General features: G+C 44.1%; 1 protein-coding gene across 2 annotated transcripts in view; it reads left to right on the forward strand.

The window, feature by feature from the left end:
* LOC147463384 (TatD related DNase) overlaps positions 1 to 19691 on the forward strand; it is a 38317-nt gene extending 18626 nt beyond the window's left edge. For both annotated transcript variants that reach the window (XM_086488590.1, XM_086488599.1), the window contains 6 exons: positions 5560 to 5641; positions 6689 to 6739; positions 6844 to 6944; positions 7054 to 7207; positions 7295 to 7471; positions 19465 to 19691. In XM_086488590.1, the coding sequence (XP_086344716.1) occupies positions 5560 to 5641; positions 6689 to 6739; positions 6844 to 6944; positions 7054 to 7207; positions 7295 to 7471; positions 19465 to 19578 (679 nt within the window). In that variant the 3' untranslated portion in view covers positions 19579 to 19691. The remainder of the gene's footprint in view (positions 1 to 5559; positions 5642 to 6688; positions 6740 to 6843; positions 6945 to 7053; positions 7208 to 7294; positions 7472 to 19464) is intronic.
* The last annotated feature ends 717 nt before the right edge of the window (positions 19692 to 20408 follow it).

Here is a 20408-nt window from a genome sequence, read left to right on the forward strand (position 1 = left end):
CAATTTTTGGGCGCTAGCTTTTGGGGTTTAGTGCATTTGGGGCTCTGCTTTTAGGCATCCCTTGTAAGTTCAAAAGAACCCTTGGGGCCTCACTTTGCAGAGCATTTGGACGCAGAATCTGAGAGCAAAGGACTCTTGGGAATTGTACTGTTGTGACTCGTAATAATAAAGAAATATTGAAAGGGGGGCTAGTCTTTGGGGCCAGTGCATCTGGGGGTCGAATTCTGCTGTGCCGTGTTGACTCTATCTCTCTCATAAAGTTCAATAATTTTGCAGTTTCTGTCTGTTTGTTGCTATTGATTTCTCGCTTGGAGTGTCCAAGCCTGTAACATTACCTGATATCTATGGCATAAGCCTTGAAGTACAATTGAATTGTGTCGAGCATATGGTAAAGTCAACGGCTTCAAAGCCCTAATTTTCTTCGACCCAGGAGCTATGGAAAACTTTTTCCATCCAGAATTCCTGAAGCAGATGGACTTTGATATGATCCATAGGGTGGCGAACTCGAAGCCAAGCTAGCCATAGGGTGAACTTCGAAAGTGGTACTGTTCATTGGTGCTCCTCTAGTGACCATCCAAGGATATCACGGAAAAGCCGATTTCCACATTATGAAGTTGGGCAATTGTGACGTTCTCTTGGGGATGCCTTGTCATGACAAGAATGAAGCGACACTCTAGATTCGGAACCGTACGATTACCTTGATGTAGAAGGACAAGCCAATCATCCTCGAAAGTTCGACTGTCCAAGCAAAAACCCGAATGATTTTTCTTTTGTAGTTAGATACTTTTGAGCTTTGATATTGTTTGAAATGGATGGAATTTGTTTTAAACTTGTGTTGGCGCCAATTTGAATTGTTTGCTCTGGTTTTAATAGTGGTTTCATTGATTGGTGATTTACTCCCAGGAGGAGTACTGAAGAAAATTAATGTTTGAAAATGCTTGCCCATACTTATGGCTTGGACCCTCGTGGTTATTTGTGGGGGAATGTTTGAAAAGTGTTGTTTTTACTCATGGCCCAAACCCTTGTGGTTATTTATGGGGGGAGTATTGCAGCGTAATTGCGAAACGTTTCACCCCGAAGCGTGGGTGTTTCACCCTGAAACGTTTCACATTAGGCTAAGGCCTCACTGAAACGTTTGATCGAAATGCAAGTTTTGTGTATATAGTTATGTATAGATAGAATAGGTGTTCACAGTGCAGTGTATATGTGCACACATTTTTTCCCAATGATCAATCTTAATAATGATATATGATATAATCGTACATGAATGTCAATTACAATTCAACACAGCTCTTTGAGTCTCTTGTCACTGTGATGAGAGAAGAAGAAGAAGAAGAAGAAGAGAGTTTTAACGTCATATGAAACTATCCCAAGAGACCTTAAAGATCTAGCCAACGAGGAGAGTTGACTTCAAGACCTGTTAGAGAGAGAGAGAGAGAGAGAGAGAGAGAGAGAGAGAGAGAGTTCCATTTTGTTCACCAATTACCTTCTATATGACAAGTGTATACATGAATGCATGTGATGTGTGCACGAAAGAGAGCGAGCGAGGATGAAAAGGACCAAGAATAGTAGCTAAGTAGAGACACATGCTATGCTAACCTTGAAATAGCATATACATAATAAATAAATAACTTTTTAATGGCAAAATTCTCTAAGGAGGATTTTTTTTTCAGGCGTTTTACTCTAGGCGTTTCACTTGCAGGGTGAAATGTTTCGGCCGTTTCACCCGTTTTGTGTTTCAAGCCTGTTGAAACGTGTTTTGTGGTTACGTTGGTGTATTGTTTGTGCTGTTGTTATTCATCGCCCGGACCCTTCTGGTTATTTGAGGGGGGGGGGGGGGGAAGTATTGCTGTTGCTACTTATTGACCGGACCTGGATGGTTATTTACAGGGGGAGTATTAAGAAGTTTGAGCAGTGGTTACTCTCAGCACCTCCAAGCGACACAAGTTGCTCTCTGGGGAGTGTTTGGTTGTGAAAGGCCTCTATATCTCATGGCCCGGACCTCTTTAGGTTATTTGCAGGAGGAGTGATGAGGGAGTCGTTAAATAGCTCATGGCCCGAACCGGGATGGTTATTTACAAGGGCAGTATTAAGAAGTCTGAGCAGTGGTTACTCTTAGCACCTCCAAACGACACATGTTGCTATCTAGGGAGTGTTTGGTTGTAAAAGGCTAGGGAGTGTTTGGTTGTAAAAGGCCTCTATATCTCATGGCCCGGACCTCTTTAGGTTATTTGCAGGGGAGTGTTCGTCGGCGACTATATGTTTCTATGTCTTGTAACATGCATATGTGAGCATTCGTGCTGCATTGGGATGTGCCAACCACTAGATATTCCTAATTTAGTGAGATTCCTTAGGTATGTAATTTTAGTGCATCAAGACACTCGTTACAGAATAGTGCGGTGTAGGTGTGATGGCTATATTTGCTACGTCCGAATATCAAGCGCTCCAATATGGAATGAGTCACCCGTTATAGATCAGTGCGGTCTGGGTGTGATACTGATTGTCCCTCGGAATGTCCCTTGGAATGACCCTCGGAAACTTTTGAGGTAACTTGAGTTGTTTTGCAGATATATGGTAATCGTGGATGATTACTCTTCTTTCAAGAAGGGGGGGGGATGTCACAAACTGTCGATGTGTCAAGCCACTGAAGACCTAAGCGGACGTGGAGATTCTGGCGAAGGCGCCTAAACCCTATGAAGCAACAACAGAAGAAGTCTTTTCCAATTATAAAGATTGGCCAAGTGACCCAACTGTTAAAGATAGTTTAGGATTAAAAATCCTAACCCCTAACCAACTTATGAGGTTCCCGTCCGTCGATGGGGCCCATAATAAAATAAAGGACTCACTCACTAACACACAGAAGAAGGTGCGTAAAAAGTGCTGACGTGGCAGCTATACGGACACCCGCATTTTGCTCTGACATGCCACGTGGCAATATGTACGGACTTTCGTGATTTATGCTGCTGGTTGTTGATGTGGCAGGCTGTATGGAATTCCTTGAAATTGTGCTTGCTGCTTTTGGGAGGCCAGGCGCTTTTAGAACTGGATGCTTTTCATGTAATTCTTTTGAATAGGCCGAGGGCCTTTAATTATGTGCCATGGGCTTAGTCTTTGGCACGTCTCCGCGTGGGAGTGCAGTGTGTCACAAAATGATGACGTGGCATGACTTGCGGACAAAGGGGCTGACGTGGCCTTCCGCAATTCGCACTGACAACATGCTGATGTGGCAGCCTGTACGGCCCTTCGTAAAAAGCACTGACAACATGATGACGTGGCAGATCGTATGGACTTTTTCGCATATTATGCTGGCTGCTTTTGGCTGGCAGATTTTTGACTTGTTGCTTTTGAGACCCCTTGCTTTTGAGTTTGACTGCTTTTGGGGCTCTACTTTTGGGGCATCCCTTGTAAGAATAAAAGGGAGTTAAGGGGCCTCACTCTTCAGAGCATCTGGACGTAGAGTCTGAGAGCAGAGGACCCCTTCGAGAGTTGTACTTTGCTCAAGCATTAATATAACAAAGAAAATATCGAAAGGGACGCCAGGTTTTGGGGCCAATACCTCTGGGCATGGAACTACGCCGGGCGTGTCGACTCAAGTTTTAACGTTGTGAAGTATCTTAAGTGATTCTCTCGTGGGTCGTATTCTTGTCTTTGGGTGTCCAAGATTGTGACAGTGGTATCAGAGATCAATCCGACATCAGTGAGATCTAGGATAGATCTAGATGCGATTGCTAAATACGATGCCAAGAATCATGGTCCTAGATCAAAACGGAATCCATGGACGTGATTGAAATATAGGATTAGTTAAATCGATGTCAGTGAGGTCTTGGTGCGGATCTAGATGCGATTGCTAAATATATTGCCAGTAATCATGGTCCTAGATTTTATGTGATGTGATCTAAATGTGATATGAATCTGTTTGTACAAGTGCTGCATTTGTGTCGTCTAGTGGGTCGGTACTTAGAGTTAGTGTCTACTGAACTGGTTTATGGCTCATGTCTAATTTTGCAGGCGTAATTAGGGCAATTTCAATTCTTTCAAGTGGGGGGTATTTCACAAAATGATGATGTGGCATGACCACCTGCGGATAGAGGGGCTAACGTGGCAATACAGATACTGACGTGGCCTTCCGCAATTCGCGTTGACAACATGCTGACGTGGCAGCCTGTACGGCCCTCCGCAAAAAGCGTTGATAGCGTGATGATGTAGCAGAGTGTACGGATTTTTTCGCATATTATGCTGGCTGCTTTTGGTTGGTAGATTTTTGACCAGTTGCTTTTGGGACTCCTTGCTTTTGAGTTTGACTGCTTTTGGGGCTTTGCTTTTGGGGCTTTGCTTTTGGGCCATCCCTTGTAAGAATAAAAAGGACCCAAGGGGCCTCACTCTTCAGAGCAACTGGACGTAGAGTTTGAGAGCAGAGGACCCCTTTGGGAGTTGTACTTTTCTCAAGCATTAATATAATAAAGAAATACCGAAAGGGGCGCTAGGTTTTGGGGCCAATACCTACGCCGGACCGTGTCGACTTAAGTTCTAAAGTTGTGAAGTATTTTAAGTGATTCTCTTGTGTGTCGTATTCTTGTTTTGGGCTGTCCAAGGTTGTGACATAGAGGACAGAGTACCGGCATGTAGTGAGTTGAAGAAGTATAAAGAAATATCGAAAGGGGCACCAGGGTTTGGGGCCAGTGCTCTCTCGGGGTGGAACTCCACCACTCCGCGTCTCGTGTGTCATGCATCTCTTTCAGCTCAGTTATTTTGAAGCGTCTAAAGTCTGTTCAATTTGTTCTTTTTCGTTGGCACCTGGTGCCTCTCATGTTACAATTGCGGATGATTACTCTTCTCTCAAGAGGGGAGTATGCCACAAACTGTTGATCTGTCAACCACTGAAGACCAAGGGTGGTTAGGACTCCCTAATCCTAACCCTAGCCAACCTGGAGATCCTGGATGAGGGGCCTACATCCTAACTGAAGAAGAAGTAGAAGAAGATCTAACAACTCATCGAAGATGGCCGAGGGGTGTAAAGGGTTAGGATTAAAATCCTAACCTTGCCCAACTTAACATGCGCCGGCTGAGGGGCCTAAAACCATTAAAATCAGCCAGCAATCGAAATCGCGTGGAGATGACGACGTGGCGGCACTGTACACACCAGCCCTCATTTTGTGGAATCGCATGCTGATGTGGCAGGGCTGTATGGACAGCCCCATGGGCGGCAGCTTTTGGACCTAGAGCTTTTAGAAGTCATGTTTTTCATGTAGTTTCTTTTGGATGGGCCTAGGGCCTTCAAATAAGCCTTGTATGCTCTCTCTTTGGCATTCTACTCGCGGAGAAGCAAAGGAAAGCCAGTGTTGTACCTTGTTGGAGCAATACAAAGAAATACCGAAGGAGCGCCACAGTTTGGGGCCATTGCAGTCTGGGGGATTCTCTCTCTTTCAATTCAATTGTTTTGAAGTGCTAAAAGTCTGGTCCAGTCTGTTCTTTTCGGTTGGCACGTGGTGCCCTCCCGCTACATATTGTCCATATGACTCTTTCATTGATTATGCATTACAAATCAAATTGTTTGTGTAGGTATGTGGAAAGACGATCAAATCAGTGGTTTGAAAGGTTGCGGTCCATGCTTGAAGGGGTGCCCACTGCTGCTGTAGGAGAGGTGCGTTGAAAGTTTGTAGCTATTTATTGGCAATCAATGGCACCTAGTTTACATCTTTTATAAAGGGCTGAAATTTTTACCATTATCTGTTATATGCATGCATCTTCAGCTTTGAATAGCAGGCTTGCAATTTTCTTCAAAATTGGTTCTACGTTAGCTCTATTTATTTTATTGCTGGTGCACGAAAGTTAATAATTGTGCACGAAAGTGATAAAACTTAATAGAGAGATTCAATTTTAGAAGCTCAAAAACACCGCTACAAGACTTCCAATTGAGCCACATCCAGATCAAGAGCTTGCAATTACTGAATATTGGTTGCAGCAGCGAGTGCCTAATGTGGGTATGCAGCTGGAAACTCCTGGTTTGCAAGAAGATTGATTTCCTTGGAGTCCAAACAGACCAAAAGGCCCAATATCTAACCCAGTGCGTTAAGGGGGGGTATGGTTGTGAACATCCATTTAACCTGCAAACAAAAGATTACATGCAAAGTATGGCACAATCTCAGTGCCTCGAATCACAACGGGTTGAGTCACATTTTTCATGATGACAATTTTGTGTTTTACCCAAAGAATGTGGTGTGGAATTTTGTGCTCCAGAGTGAGTCTAGGGTCATTCATACTAGATGCAGTGCCTTTTTGACCTTGGAAGCTTCTGTAAAATCACTCTTTGAAAAAGCTTTATCAAACTGCTTTCTGAAGGTAAAAAATCCTTGTACTTGTTCTGAGGACCACGAAAATTGCCAAACTTGACCCCCTGCAAATAAAGCTTGTTTATACTTTTCCTGTGACTCCTAGAGGTTGACAATGAGCAGTGATTCCACCTTAGATGGAAAGAAACAACTATGGTCTTATGTGGTGTACGTGGATGAGTGATAACAGTTACAGGTGTAGGCATTTAACACTTTGGGGCAGTGCTTCAAGCAAGCAGTTTCTGCACTTTATCCAACTCGTCTTCAGATAGAAAATTGTGTTATGTTTGTCAAAATTTTCTTTTGCTATCCAATTAGATGTCGTTGATTTGATTCTTTGCCATCTTATTTGTTGGTAGGCTGGTTTGGACAAGGGTGCACGTGGAAAGGAAATCAGCATTGCAGTGCAGGTATTTAGTAACTTGGTTGAAGCCTCTTTATTATGGCTTTTGTGCATTTAATTATTTTGTACTCTTTACTAAATTCATAATTAAATTTTGAGTCTCCGATGTAGGTGGATGTCTTGAAGCAGCAATTAATGCTTGCAAAGGAGCTTCAACGGCCCATCTCTCTTCATTGTGTTCGGGCCTTTGGGGAGCTTCAAGAGACCCTTAAGTGAGAATCTTTGTTTGGAATGTGCATTACTGTAGAGTTAGGCATTGTGGACTATGGCAACTCAGCGTCTGAAGTGAACATATCTGAGCTTCTTTTTGGGGAATTTCAGAGAACTGGGGCCATTTCCACATGGCGCAATATTGCACTCTTTCTTAGGTTCTGCAGAGATGGTGCAACCTTTGGCAAAGCAAGGAGCTTTCTTTTCATTTTCAGGTTTTCTTACAGCTTTGAGTGCAAAGAAGGCTAAGAAGATGTTGCAAGAGGTGATCATTCACATCAACCTCCATTTGGTTTCCAATTGTTTAAAATGATGTAATCCATTTCTGATCCTAGTCAATCTCTTACTTCAGGTTCCTTTGGATCGAATTTTGATTGAAACAGATGCTCCTGATGCAGTTCCAAAAGTGGAGCCTTCTTCTTTGATGTGGGTTCCTGGAGATGCAAATGCACCAGCTCAATTAAGTGATGCAGGCAAAGTCGAGGACATCTCCTCTCAAGCTTTAAACCATCCTGCAAACATTAAGACTGTACGCTCTACTGTTTATTAACGTTTTGTTTTGTCTTTTTTTTTTTTGTTTTCATATTTTGGGAATGTCTTTGCTGCTCCTCCTCTGGCATCTGCTGAAGTTCTTCATGCACGCCAACTTTTGTTATCTATGAAGCATTTGATTATCTCGCCTCAACATGCTCTAGCAATGGAGGCGGATTTTATAGAAAATGAATTGCACTTATCATTACTTGCTCTTGGCTGATGGCGTTCCCTTGGTTGGGATGGGCTCACTGTGGAATTTTTCATCTCCTTTTGAGAGCCATTAAAAAATCCTTTGCTCTACATGATGAATGCTGCCTGGTCTAAACAGAATTTGCAGTTATCGTGAAGAGAGGATTTGCTGAAATTGTTGCCTAAACAAGCACTTTGTGCTAAAATGATTGTATATCGTATCAAGGAACCTCTTATTGCGGGTATCCATTTGGCGGAGTACGGCTGCATTTTTTGTCACCAAATTTTGGATAAGTTGACTAATGTATTGATTGGAATGGAATATGCCAAATATACCCAAGAGGATGTACTTGTAATGTAGGTAGACATCAAAAAGGCCTTTGATACGGTACAGTGGGATTTCATTGCCGTTACAATGCGGCCCTTGGATTCGGTCCTAAGTTAGCCAATGATGTATATTTCCTGTATGCTCACAGTACGTCTTCGGACCTTCTTGATGGTGAGATGATTGAACCTTGGTCTCTCAGATGCTCTATTAGGCAGGGTTGCCCACTCAGTGCCCTTGTTGTATGCCATTGCCATTCACCCATTGGTGCATTTGGACCGCTTGACTTCGCTCGGTCGTCTTCATGGGTTGAAATTACCCTCTGGGGATGACTTTATCGGGCAAGCTCATGCCGATGAGTCGTTTTTCATGCCCCACAATAAGCAGGATGATGTGCGAGTGATTATGCAGGCATTGGATACATTCGGTCTAGCACTAGGCCTTAAGGTTAATTTCTGAAAATCCAAACTCATGCCTCTTTATGCATGTGACTGGAATCATCTTTTGTGGCCCGAGGATATTCTTGATCCGCATGTGGTTGCCAGAGACGTGGGGTACCTATTGGCTGGTAGGTAACCAATACTCAGCAAGTGGATTGGGCCATGCAACGCTTCAATGTCCGATTGCGTTATTGGAAACTGTCTACATGGCCGTTACATGTTCGACTCCGTATTGTGCAGAGCATCATGATCGCTTATGTTTAGTTTTACTTGCCGCTATTGCATTGGCCTAGTTCTTGCCTCTCGTCGCTTATATTTGATATTGTATCTCATTTGTGGCGTGCTAGTTCTCACAAGAAAGGCCTCCGTTTGTTATCAATGGAGAAACTTTGCACTCTGAAGCGTTATGGGGGGTTGAATATTTTGGACCTTCGCCGCCACGCTTCAGCAAGGAAGGCCATGTTATTGCCTACTCTTGCACAACAATATCAACCATGGACAATTATGATTGTTGCACTATGTCAACATGCCACCACTTTTGCCTTTGGTCACTGGCAGACTTCCCTTTGGGAGATTGTGTTTGGCAAGATGGTCAGCCACATTCCTGGTTGCTCGGTCACCTCTAGTTTGCTCTTTGCTTGCAAAGCCGTTACGGATCATCTTTCATGGCATGGAAGACAACAACCAGATGGGAACTCGCTGTGCTTGGAAAGCATTCACTAGAGTAGGGCATTCTCTCTTAGTCTTGTTGACCGGTCGCCTCGCCAGGCATACTTCCTTTCTTTTTGAGGCATACGTACAGTGGATGATGTGTTGGATCTGGGAATATGCTTCCTTTTTCTCACGTAGCTGCACGCTTTGGGCTGGGGGTGCATTATTATTTGGAGTGCGTTGGAGCATATGGTGGCTGTTTTCTTCCCCATTCCGCCAATGGCCAAGGGATGCCGTATACCGGATTGGACTTTGTGGGACACTCCTCTTGATGCCATTTGTGCCTGCGATAACCTACATTTATGCTTCTTTTCTGCAGGAGTCTTGGTTGGCTGATCATTGTAATGCATAAATCCGATCAATGGTGGAGAAAAAGGCTCTTATTGCAATTTGGAAGTGCCACTTGCCTCTTAACGAGCGTCTGTTTCTTTGGCGCTGTTTGCTGGGAGTTCTTGTTGTAACTCTCCTTGTAGCGCATCCCAGCAGCTCTTCTCGTTGTCACAAGACGGGCACCACGTGCCAATAGAAAAGAACAGACGGAACATACTTTTAGCACTTCAATAACAACTGAACTGAAAGAGAGAGACAACACGCGACACGGAGTGGCAGAATTCCACCCCAGAGAGTATTGGCCCCAAACCTTGGCGCCCCTTTCAATAGTTCTTTATATTGCATCAACACAGTACAAGCCGGTACTCCAGACTCTGCACCTTCTCTAGAAAGCATGCCAGAGAATGAGCCCTTAGCACATATTTAAAGGCCCTTGGCCTATGAAAAACAGTTTACATGAAAAGCCTTCAAACTCAAAAGCTTCTCGTCCAAAAGCAATGCCAAAAAGCTGCCAGCGTAATTTACGAAAATCCGTACAGCATGCCACGTTAGCCAGCGCAAAACGCGAAAATCCATACAGTTTGCCAGCGTATTTTTCAAAAATCTGTCACGTCATCAGCAGCTACGCAATTTGTGTGTGTGTGGGTCCTGCTTTATTTCCTTTATGTCACTTGGGGCCCCGTCGGACGGGGTCCCCATAAGTTGGTAGGACTTCTTCTGTTACTTGTTCTTCTTAGGGTTTAGGCCCCTAGGCCAGCATGTGCAAGTTGGCTCCATTCTTTAGGCTTTGACGCGTCAACAGTTTGTGACACTCGTTGTGTTAGATGTTTAGCTGGTGATAAGAGTGTCACACATCTGCTTTGGGATTTTTGCAGCACCAAGACTTTCCTTAACCGCATTTCTACATGTATGCGCCTCCAATTTCCCTCAACAGTTTTCCACAAACGATTTTCGGTTTTTTGCATTCTCCCAACTTACCTTCGACAATTTGCGATCTTCTTCACATGGGTTAGATTTTGGTCACTATGGTCTTTGTGGTGCAAACACAATTTTCGCATGCTCCATTAGCAAGAGGCAAATCCTTTTCCTTCATTCAAGATTTCGCGTAGGCAATCTTTACATTTTGCCTTTGATATTGGGAACATATCCCTGGACATCTTACAACTCTTCTATGTTTGCTTTTAGAGCTTTCACATCATGGAACACTTCTGTGTTCCTCCCTTTGTATCTGATCTTTTCGTTGGGTTTTCGAGGTTTCTCACTTGTAAATTAATCAAAACAGATTTTCAAAACAAAAAGTTTGTTAATGTTTTGCTGCAAACTACAAATCAAGTTTCAAATATGTTAGCAGAGGACAAATGAACTTCATACTATTATTTGTTTGAACCTAACTGACTTTGTTTGGATTATACAAGTGTATTGAACTGGGGTTTTGGTTTGAAGTGTCATTCAGTGATCAGGTTCATTGACCAATTCAGTCACTGGTACATTTCAACACCATGTTTTCCTTGAGGGCCCATGCATTGACTGTAGGCTAGGAATTATTTCAATGTCTCTGGCTGTTGGTCATGGTATGACGAGGTGTTACAGTGGCTGTCACAGTTATCTAAGCATGGACAGGATCCCTCCCAGTATGATGAGCAGCACTGACAAGATGATTTCCACATGTAGAGATGAATCAAGTAGTTGAGGCTGAGATAGGTAGAGCATACATAGAATGAGCTTTTCTCAAAAAACAAACTGTATAGGACCAGACATAGACGAAGGATTTGTAGAGAGCATCTCGGCCTGCTATTTGAGCACTGTCAGTCTCACTGTGTCACCCGGTTGTCATGGCAGAGGAGCACTTCAGTCGGCCATAGAGAAATGAAATGAAATGTCATATTAAACTTCTTCAAAAGGCCAAAATGACCTAGAGACTCTGCATCTTAGTATGAATCACCAGCTGGTTGGAAGAAGCTGGAGAACTTGGCATCGCATTATGGTTACCATGGTTACCCGGAACGGGAAATCGGATCGGGGAACGGGGAACGACAACATGCATGAAATGCCATTCCTTGTTTCGGATACTCACGTTTGAAACACGGAACGGGGAGCCGAAACGGGAAATTGGGATGGGAACGGGGATCGGGGACCTGAAAATGGCCATTCCCTGTAACTATGATGGTTACATCTACTACCACCAGAAGCCAGCGGGCATTCAGCTAGATGACCACACCCACCGTCTTTAGTAGACTCTAAAGCTTGCAGAGGCACCATTGAGGTAGCAGGCTGCAGATTGATCATGACAGCTTGGGAGCTACTTAGCGCCTGATCTGATGTATGACATCCTATGTGTCACATGATAACCTGTCAAAACGACACGAAAATCAAAACACCAGACGTTTCTAACGACGACGAATTAGGGTGATGAAACGATTATGTAAGGTTATATTAAAAAACTGTGGGTTGTTGGGTTAGAATGTCATAATATCAATTTGTTTCTAGAAAAAAGCAAGTGACATTGTGTTTCCTTCCCTCTCCCCATGTGAGAGCTACAACACAAAGCCCCTCAATAAAAATGTACAAAGCCTATCACTACAGAGATGTGATCCAAAAATGTCCATAAATTTTACAATAAATGACCCAAGGCTATATCTTGGTTTTCAAAAAACGTCTCTTGGATGTTCTTACATGTACATTGTTCTGCGGTCCAAGAAGGGGAAAATTCTCCTCATAATATGACAGGCACAAGAAGAGGAACATCATCACTGCGTTAAGGTATGGATGAATCCCCAGAAACTCTAATGGGTTTAGGAGAAACATTGGTATCTTTGCCGAAGAAGAACAAGGCTGTAGAGATGGGTCTTGGGGAATCTCTACCGAAGAAGAGTAAGCCTGTAGAAGAAGAAGAAGAAGAAGAGAGTTTTAACATTGTAGGAAACTATCCCAACAGACCTTAAAGATCTAGCCCACGAGGAGAGTTGTCACAAAGTGATGACGTGGCTACGGACAGCAGAAACCCTAATTTCTGCCAGAAACCCTAAAATTCCTGCAAACCCTAATTTTTTGCCAAAAACCCTAATTTCCGAAAATCGCGGAGACTAAATTTTTTTTTTTTTTTTGAAAATGATGAGCGACGCAAATTTTGCTTTTTCTCTACAATATGAGAAAGAGAGAGAGAGAATGCTTTTGCTTTCAAGTTTTGACTCTCTGTGAGAGAGAGAGAGAGCAATTGCTTTTGATTTGAAGCTTTTGGGGCTCTGCTTTTGGGCATCCCTTGTAACCTTTAAATTAGTGGTGAGGGCTTCACTTCTCACAGCATCTGGACGCAGAGTCTGAGAGTGAAACCCTAGTCACTCTCTTGTACTTTGATCTGATTAATATAAAAAGAAATACCGAAAGGGGCGCCAATCTTTGGGGCCAATATCTCTAGGCACGGAACTCCGCCAGGCCAGTGTACATCTATTGTGATCCGTGACTTGTTTTGAAGTGGTTATTTGGTGCTGTCGCGGTTGATTCTTGACTTGGAGTGTCCAAGTCTGTTACAGTGGTATTAGAGCACAGCCGATTTCTCTTCTACGGGAAATCCGATCCCCAATTTTTTTTTCCGCGGCACCTATGGCTTCACGCAAGGATCAGTCGACTCCCTCTGCATCTGAAGATGCGGGTAGGGATCACAACGAAGATTCCGGCAGAGAGTATGGCCCGCCTTGGCCTACTCAGGCGGAGCGGCGAGAGATGGAGCGTCGCCAGTTGATCGGCGATGCAACAAAGATGATGCTCAATTTTGCCAAGGACCCGAAGATGGCAAAATATATGACCCAGACCTCTTTGGAAGAGGTACAGACAGAGTGGCAGAAAACCACAACACCACTCCCGAAACCCGCTCTCAAGAAACCTTCTGCCTCCAAGAAAATATACGGAGAACGAACTGGAGAACGTGGTTGATGCACGGATTGCTCAGCTTTTTGACGCGCAAAAGAAAGCCAAAAAGCACGGCAAAAAGTAGAAGAAAAGCACTGACTTTCCAGTTCTTCTAGCTCTTCAGACTCCAGCGAAGAAGACAGAAAAAGCAAAAAGCGAAGCAAGACACAAAGCTTCGGAAAGGGCAAGAAAAAGGCAAAGAAGGCTACATCTCGCGCAGAGACCGACAGTTCTACTGAGGAATCGTCTACAGACAGCTCAGATTCCGATGACGGAAAGTTTTATGCGAACAAGAAGAATTTTTATAAAGCTAACCAGTATGACTTTCTCGAAGATAAAAGCAAGAAAGTCCGAGAGTTTAAGGAAGGTGGCCACTCGATCAAGTTTGATACTTTTTCAGGATACTCAGATGCTTCGAAGGCTTTGTCTTTTATACAGCAGTTTGACATCGCTTTCGCGGGAGGACGCTATTCAGAGCACTCCAAGATTCGGAGAGCTGCCTCTTACTTTAAGAGGAATGCTCGTACTTGGTGGTCCACGCTTCTTTTAAACAAGACTGCACCAGTTAAATGGATGAAATTTAAGAAGCTTTTTATTTCTTCTTGGTTGACGCAAGAATATGAACGAGATATACGAGCTGCTTGGAACCATCTTTGGATGACCAAGAAAGATACAATCAATGCTTATTGTGAAAGATTCTGGAGCTCTTTTCTACCCGCCTCTTCATTCAAGAAGATCTCATTCAGAGAACAGATTGAGCGGTTTACCTTGGGTCTACCTACAGAGATCCGAGATGACTGCTTGGAACAGAAGTCAGCTTCTATTCAGGAGTTGATGAGTCATGCGAATTGCGGCTTTGCTATTCACTTTGGCAGTCTGACCTACCCCACAGATGAGGACATGACACAACGAGCCGAACAGACTCCAAGAATGACAGTAGAAAGAAAAAGAGCAACCCAGAGAAAAAAGATACACGACCCAAGCTTACTCCTGAGGAGAGAGCTCGCTTCATCAGAGAGGGGAAGTGCTTTGGATGCGGGGAACATGGACATATCTCCGCGAAGTGTCCTAGAAAGGCACAGAAAGAACAGAATGATAAAGACGACGACATGCTTGAGAGTTCGAGAGCAGCTGAGGAACGTGGCAGAAAAGGCAGATAGAAAAGCAGAACTGGTACCACATGGCGTGGGACTTGCACCGAATCAAATGAATGAAGGTACAAACTTTGCCGCTTTTTGGGGCAAAGTGAAGGATGAGGAAGCTCTTTTGAAGGAGCCAAGGCCAACTTCTTTTCACTTGGAATTGGCGGCTCGATTTGGAATTACGCCCGACAGACTGACGCCACAGACGGAGGTAGTTCGACTAGCACCCGGATGGGATGTTGCCATTACACCGAGCATTGCAAACTTCGTTTGCAATGACAAGGGTGTTCAAGGCACGCGAGTGACGTTCTACTCAGGATCCCTTGGTACCACAAGAACTACGCCGTGGTTGACTACCGAGCCGAGAAAGCGACTTTGATAAATGAAGGGCTTAGAGATTGTACTCGATGAACTTCAGTTTCTTACTCATTCTTTTGGGAGAGAACTGAACGATGGATAAAGGTTGAATATGTTTTGACTTGATCAAAAGAACGCCAAGATTTTTCTCCACACTCATGCCGATTGCTTTTCAGAGGGCTTGAAGATCAAACCATTGATCTGATACTTGGAAGCACGCCACCGAATCGGCCACCTTACCGTGTGAGCCGAGTACAGAATGAAAAGATTATGAACCCAGTGAAAGACCTCTTGGAAAAGGGTCTTGTCGAGCCTAGTACTTCATCGTATTGCTCTCCAGTGTTGTTGGTTTTGAAGAAAGACGGATCTTGGAGAATGTGCATCGATTATAGCACACTCAACGAAATCACCATCAAGAACAGATTTCCGACTCCTAGGATCGATGATATACTCGACAGGTTACAGGGATCCTCGTGCTTTAGCAGGATTGACTTGAAGAGTGGATATCATCAGATCAGGATAGCGCCGGGAGATGTCTACAAGACAGCTTTTCGGACTACTTTTGGGTTATTTGAGTTTTTTGGTGATGCCTTTTGGATTAACCAATGCTCCTGCGACATTTAACCGGATGTTGGACATGATTTTTTGAGAGTACAGGCTATTTGTTGGCACTTTCTTTGACGACATCATTGTTTTCTTCAAGAATGAGGCATAACACAGAGATCATCTGCTTCAAGTCTTTTAGGCATTACGAGATCACAAGTCAGTGATTAATGCAAAGAAAAGTGAATTTTTTCTACCAGAGATACACTTTTTGGGACACAGTGTGTCAGCAGCAGGAGTGCAAATGGACCCGGCCAAGATAGAGACTATCCGTGATTGGCCCGATTTGAGGAATGTGCATGAAGTTAGAAGCTTCTTGGGATTGTGTTCGTACTACAGGCGGTTCATACGAAAGTTTGCAGAGGTTGCTTCCCCTTTGCATATCTTGACACAAAAAGGAGTACCTTTCTCGTGGGGACCCACAGAGGTGACTGCCTTTCGGACATTGAAAGAGAAATTGACTACAGGACCAGATTTGACTTTGCCGGACTTGCAGAAGTCATTTGAAGTATTTTGTGATGCTTGTGGTCGGAGTCTGGGTGCGGTCTTGATGCAAGAAGGCCATGTCATTGCTTATGAGAGCCGATTGTTCTCTAGGGCGGAGATGACAGCACAGATATATGAGAAAGAGCTTTTGGCAGTGATCCATGCTCTTACTCAGTGGCGGTACTACCTACTCGGAACGGATTTTACTGTCTTTACAGACCATCAGAGTTTGCGCTACTTCTTGTCACAGAAGCAGCTTTCGGAAAAGCAGATGTGGTGGGCGAACATCTTGTCACAGTTTCACTTCCAGATTGTCCATGAGCAGGGACAGAAGAATGTGGTGGCAGATGCTTTGTCTCGGAAGCTGTTGGATTTGGCTATTTCCGCGATACCTCATATGGTCGATCAGTATGCCACAGATACAGATTTCGCAGATATTTTCACACGGATACGGGATGGGGAGACAGTAGCTGGATACTCCCATCGGGAAGGCTACTTGATGAAAAAGACTGTTGTGCGTTACACAACCGTTGAGGGAAAAGGTTATACCTGAATGCCACTGTCCACCTTTTACGAGTCACCGCGGCGTTGCTACCACCATGAAGGGGGTAGAGAGATACTTCTTTGGGCCGAGACTCAAAAAGGATGTGGAAGAGTTTGTGCGCAGTTGCTTAGTATGCCAGAAGGTCAATTTTGACAGGCATAAGGCACAGGGATTGTTAAAGCCTTTACCGATACCCACCCACCCTTGGAAAAGTATTGAAATGGATTTCATTTTTGATCTCGCGAGAACACAGAATGATCACGATGATTTTCCAATTACATGGCGCGTCTAAGACGATTGTCTCCGACAGAGACCCCAGATTTACGAGTTTGTTTTGGAAGGCAATTTGGGAGAACATTGTCACGCAGTTGCAGTTCTCGTCATCGTTCCACTTGCAGACTGACGGGAAATTTGAGATTGCCAATTCAGTGATTTTAGATTTATTGAAGTCTTGTATCTCGGATCAGAAGACTCAATGGAAAAAGAACTTACCTTTGGTGGAATTTGCCTACAATAACACGATACACTCTTCGACGGGGAAGACGCCATGTGAGATTGTTGAAAGTGCTGCGAAGGTTCCATCCTTCCGGAGCACGAAGATGACAGAAAAAGGCAGCGGATCGCCATCGTTGCGACTTGAAATTGAAGGAGGATGATTGGGTGCTCTTACGTTTTGAGAAGGCATGCCTACGAAAGAAAAAGGGAAAGGAGAGGCTTTTTCCAAAGCTTTTTATGCGATACTATGGACCTTTCCAGATCACTGACAAGATAAATGATGTCTCCTTCCGATTGAAACTGTCAGATACTTGGAGGATTCACAATGCATTGCATGTGAGTCTCTTGAAACCTGTTAAGGGTGATGTGCCTGATGATGGGGAGCCTGATGAGCAACCCGCAGTGGAAGAAAACGAGGAGACCCTTGTTCTTGAACAGATTTTGGCACATAGAATACGAAGAAAGGTGAAGTCCGAAGGCGGTTCTTGGTTAAGTTCAAGAACTTTCCTGCACTTGATGCGAAGTGGATGGAGGAGGAGGACATAGTAGATACCCCTCGGATTGTGAAACTTTACCTCGATGTTTTGGTTTAGCATAGTCTACTCCAAACTGAACCCATAATTCAGCTTGGCCGGAGATCTGGTGCAGTGGGATGCACAAGAGGGGAGTCGCTCCGCTCCCTTGTCAACAGATGCCTCGATTTTGATACTAAAGTCACTGATGTCTCTTTGAGCTTCAGGGATACTGAGAGCTGACAGTTTTCTGCTGGATGACTTCATGAAATGGAATTCCTGATAATGATACTGATTTGTTCTTGACTTCTTGTGAGTGCACGAACTGATAGACGAAATGACTGCAGCATTTTGGTCTGATTGATATGGTTGCAATAGGGGTTAGTCAATCGGACATCGTTGAGGTCCCGATTGGACCTAGATGTGATTGCTAGCTACATTGCCGATAAATCATGGTCTAAGATCTGAATGAATGTTGAATGTCATGTGATGTCTTGTGATGTCTGGTGATGTCCTGTGATGTCGTGTGATGTGACTGTCGATTTTGTACATGTGCTAGATGTGTGTTCCTAGTACGTAGGTACTAATAGTCAGTGTCTGCTAAGACGGTTTATGGCTTTTGTCGGTTTTGCAGGCGTAATTGCGGTCGATTACAATGCTTTCAAGAGGGGGGTATGTCACAAAGTGATGACGTGGCTACGGACAACAAAAACCCTAATTTTTGCCAGAAGCCCTAAAATTCATGCAAACCCTAATTTTTGCCAAAAACCCTAATTTCCGAAAATCGCGGAGGTTGTTAATTTTTTTTTTTTTTTTTTTGGAAAACGATGAGCGACTCAAATTTTGCTTTTTCTCTACAATATGAGAAAGAGAGAGAGAACGCTTTTGCTTTCAAGTTTTGACTCTTTGTGGGAGAGAGAGAGCAATTGCTTTTGATTTGAAGCTTTTGGGGCTCTGCTTTTGGGCATCCCTTGTAACCTTTAAATTAGTGGTGAGGGCTTCACTTCTCACAGCATCTGGACGCAGAGTCTGAGAGTGAAACCCTAGCCACTCTCTTGTACTTTGATCTGATTAATATAAAAAGAAATACCGAAAGGGGCGCCAATCTTTGGGGCCAATATCTCTAGGCACGGAATTCCGCCGGGCCAGTGTGCATCTATTGTGATCTGTGACTTGTTTTGAAGTGGTTATTTGGTGCTGTCGCGGTTGATTCTTGACTTGGAGTGTCCAAGTCTGTTACAAGAGTTGAACTCAAGACCTGTTATTCAAGAGGGAAATGGCATAACCAATCTACCACTCTTGGGTGATAGAAAGGTTATACCATTTTCCTCTTTTTATTAGCGCACACACACACACCCACACACACACCCGAGAAGAAGAGAATTTTAATGTCGTAGATGTGGATCCTTGGGTCTATAAAGCTGTCTGGCCGGAGCCACCTATATCTGTCTCTATTGCCTTCTTTTCCTCTTCTTTGCTTCTCCCCTCCTAGATTTCTCTGCCTCTGTCCTTGATCCTGATGATACCTCTTGTCTCTCTTGATCCACTGTGTGTCGTCTTGGCTCTCAATGCGCTGTCCGCCTGGTGCATCCAGCTGTCATATGCCCTGCTCTGCCACATACAAAACAGTGTCATGTTAAGCTAATGAAAAATACTCTGTTGTATGTCACCTCCATGTATGGTAGGGAGAGATGAATTGAGGACTCTTTATGAGAGGGGCAAATAATCGATCAGAGAGGGGTTGTAAACACCATCCAACGGTTCACCACCCTCAAGTAACAAGCACCTAGGCCACTGCCAATCTTTGACGACTTTGGCAATCTCTTTTGCAACTCATCCTATTGAAGCTGCTAGCAAAGTAGTGTCTTGCTCAATTGGTTTTGTGTACTGAAATGCTCTGGCTCACCATAAAATGCTTATGTTTGGCCTGTTTTTTTCTTTCGTGCAGGTTTTGACTTATGTCGCATCAATGAAGGGCATAGAGGAGGACACAGTGGCTTCAGCTGCTTACAGAAATGCCAAGCAGCTTTTCACATACCCAGGCTCAAAGATTAGGGCCTGATTCTAATACAGCTAGGTGGCTTGCTGTTCTTGATGTACATATAGAACTCTTCCTTTCATGTGAATCAGTACAAGGTATATAGCTTAATATACGTCTTTGTATATTTTTCACTTTGTGAGGCTGTCCTTTCTTGTCGAGTACTCAGGGCATAATCTGTGTGTGTGTGTGTGTGTGTGTGAGAGAGAGAGAGAGAGAGAGAGAGAGAGAGAGAGAGAGATTTTTTAACGTCTACTAGATGTCGAAATCGGCCTATGAGACGAATCAAAGTACACGAGGAAGGATAAAAGATACAAAAGTAAAGAGAGTATCTCATGTGATGGCGGGGGGGGGGGGGGGGGGGGGGGGGAGCGATGATAAATTTCGAGCGCTGCTACCTATGTGGCAGCAACCATTGCCATTAAAAAGCTCTGCATTTTTAAGATCAACGGCGCCTGCTAGTGCCACGTAGGGCACTAGCGCTCGAAATTTAACCGCAAATGGCTGGGGGATGAGGGGAGTGATACATGGAGTTGGGGGGGGGGAGGGTGTGTGGAGCTCTAGTCTAGGGGGAAGATGTAATCCTATATGCTGAGGGAAGTGAAATCATGAAAAAGAATGTCATCATAACTCTAGTGCCATCCAATGCTGATGCATGGGTGGTTAAGGTGTGAACGGCCCAGCCTAAATCTCGGACTCTGAGCGGACGTGGCAAAACTGGCAACCGAGTGCACCCAGTAAAAGCCCCCCCCCCCCGAAATCAGTTGAGTAAGTATGATATCTCGTGGATGTTGTTCAGTGCTGCGTGTTATACCCTGCTGGAATGAACTGTGCTTGCGGGCGAGCCCACCCGG

The sequence above is a fragment of the Adiantum capillus-veneris genome, chromosome 2 (genome assembly GCF_014529385.1).
Source record: "Adiantum capillus-veneris isolate H3 chromosome 2, ASM1452938v2, whole genome shotgun sequence".
Taxonomy (NCBI): Eukaryota; Viridiplantae; Streptophyta; class Polypodiopsida; order Polypodiales; family Pteridaceae; genus Adiantum; species Adiantum capillus-veneris.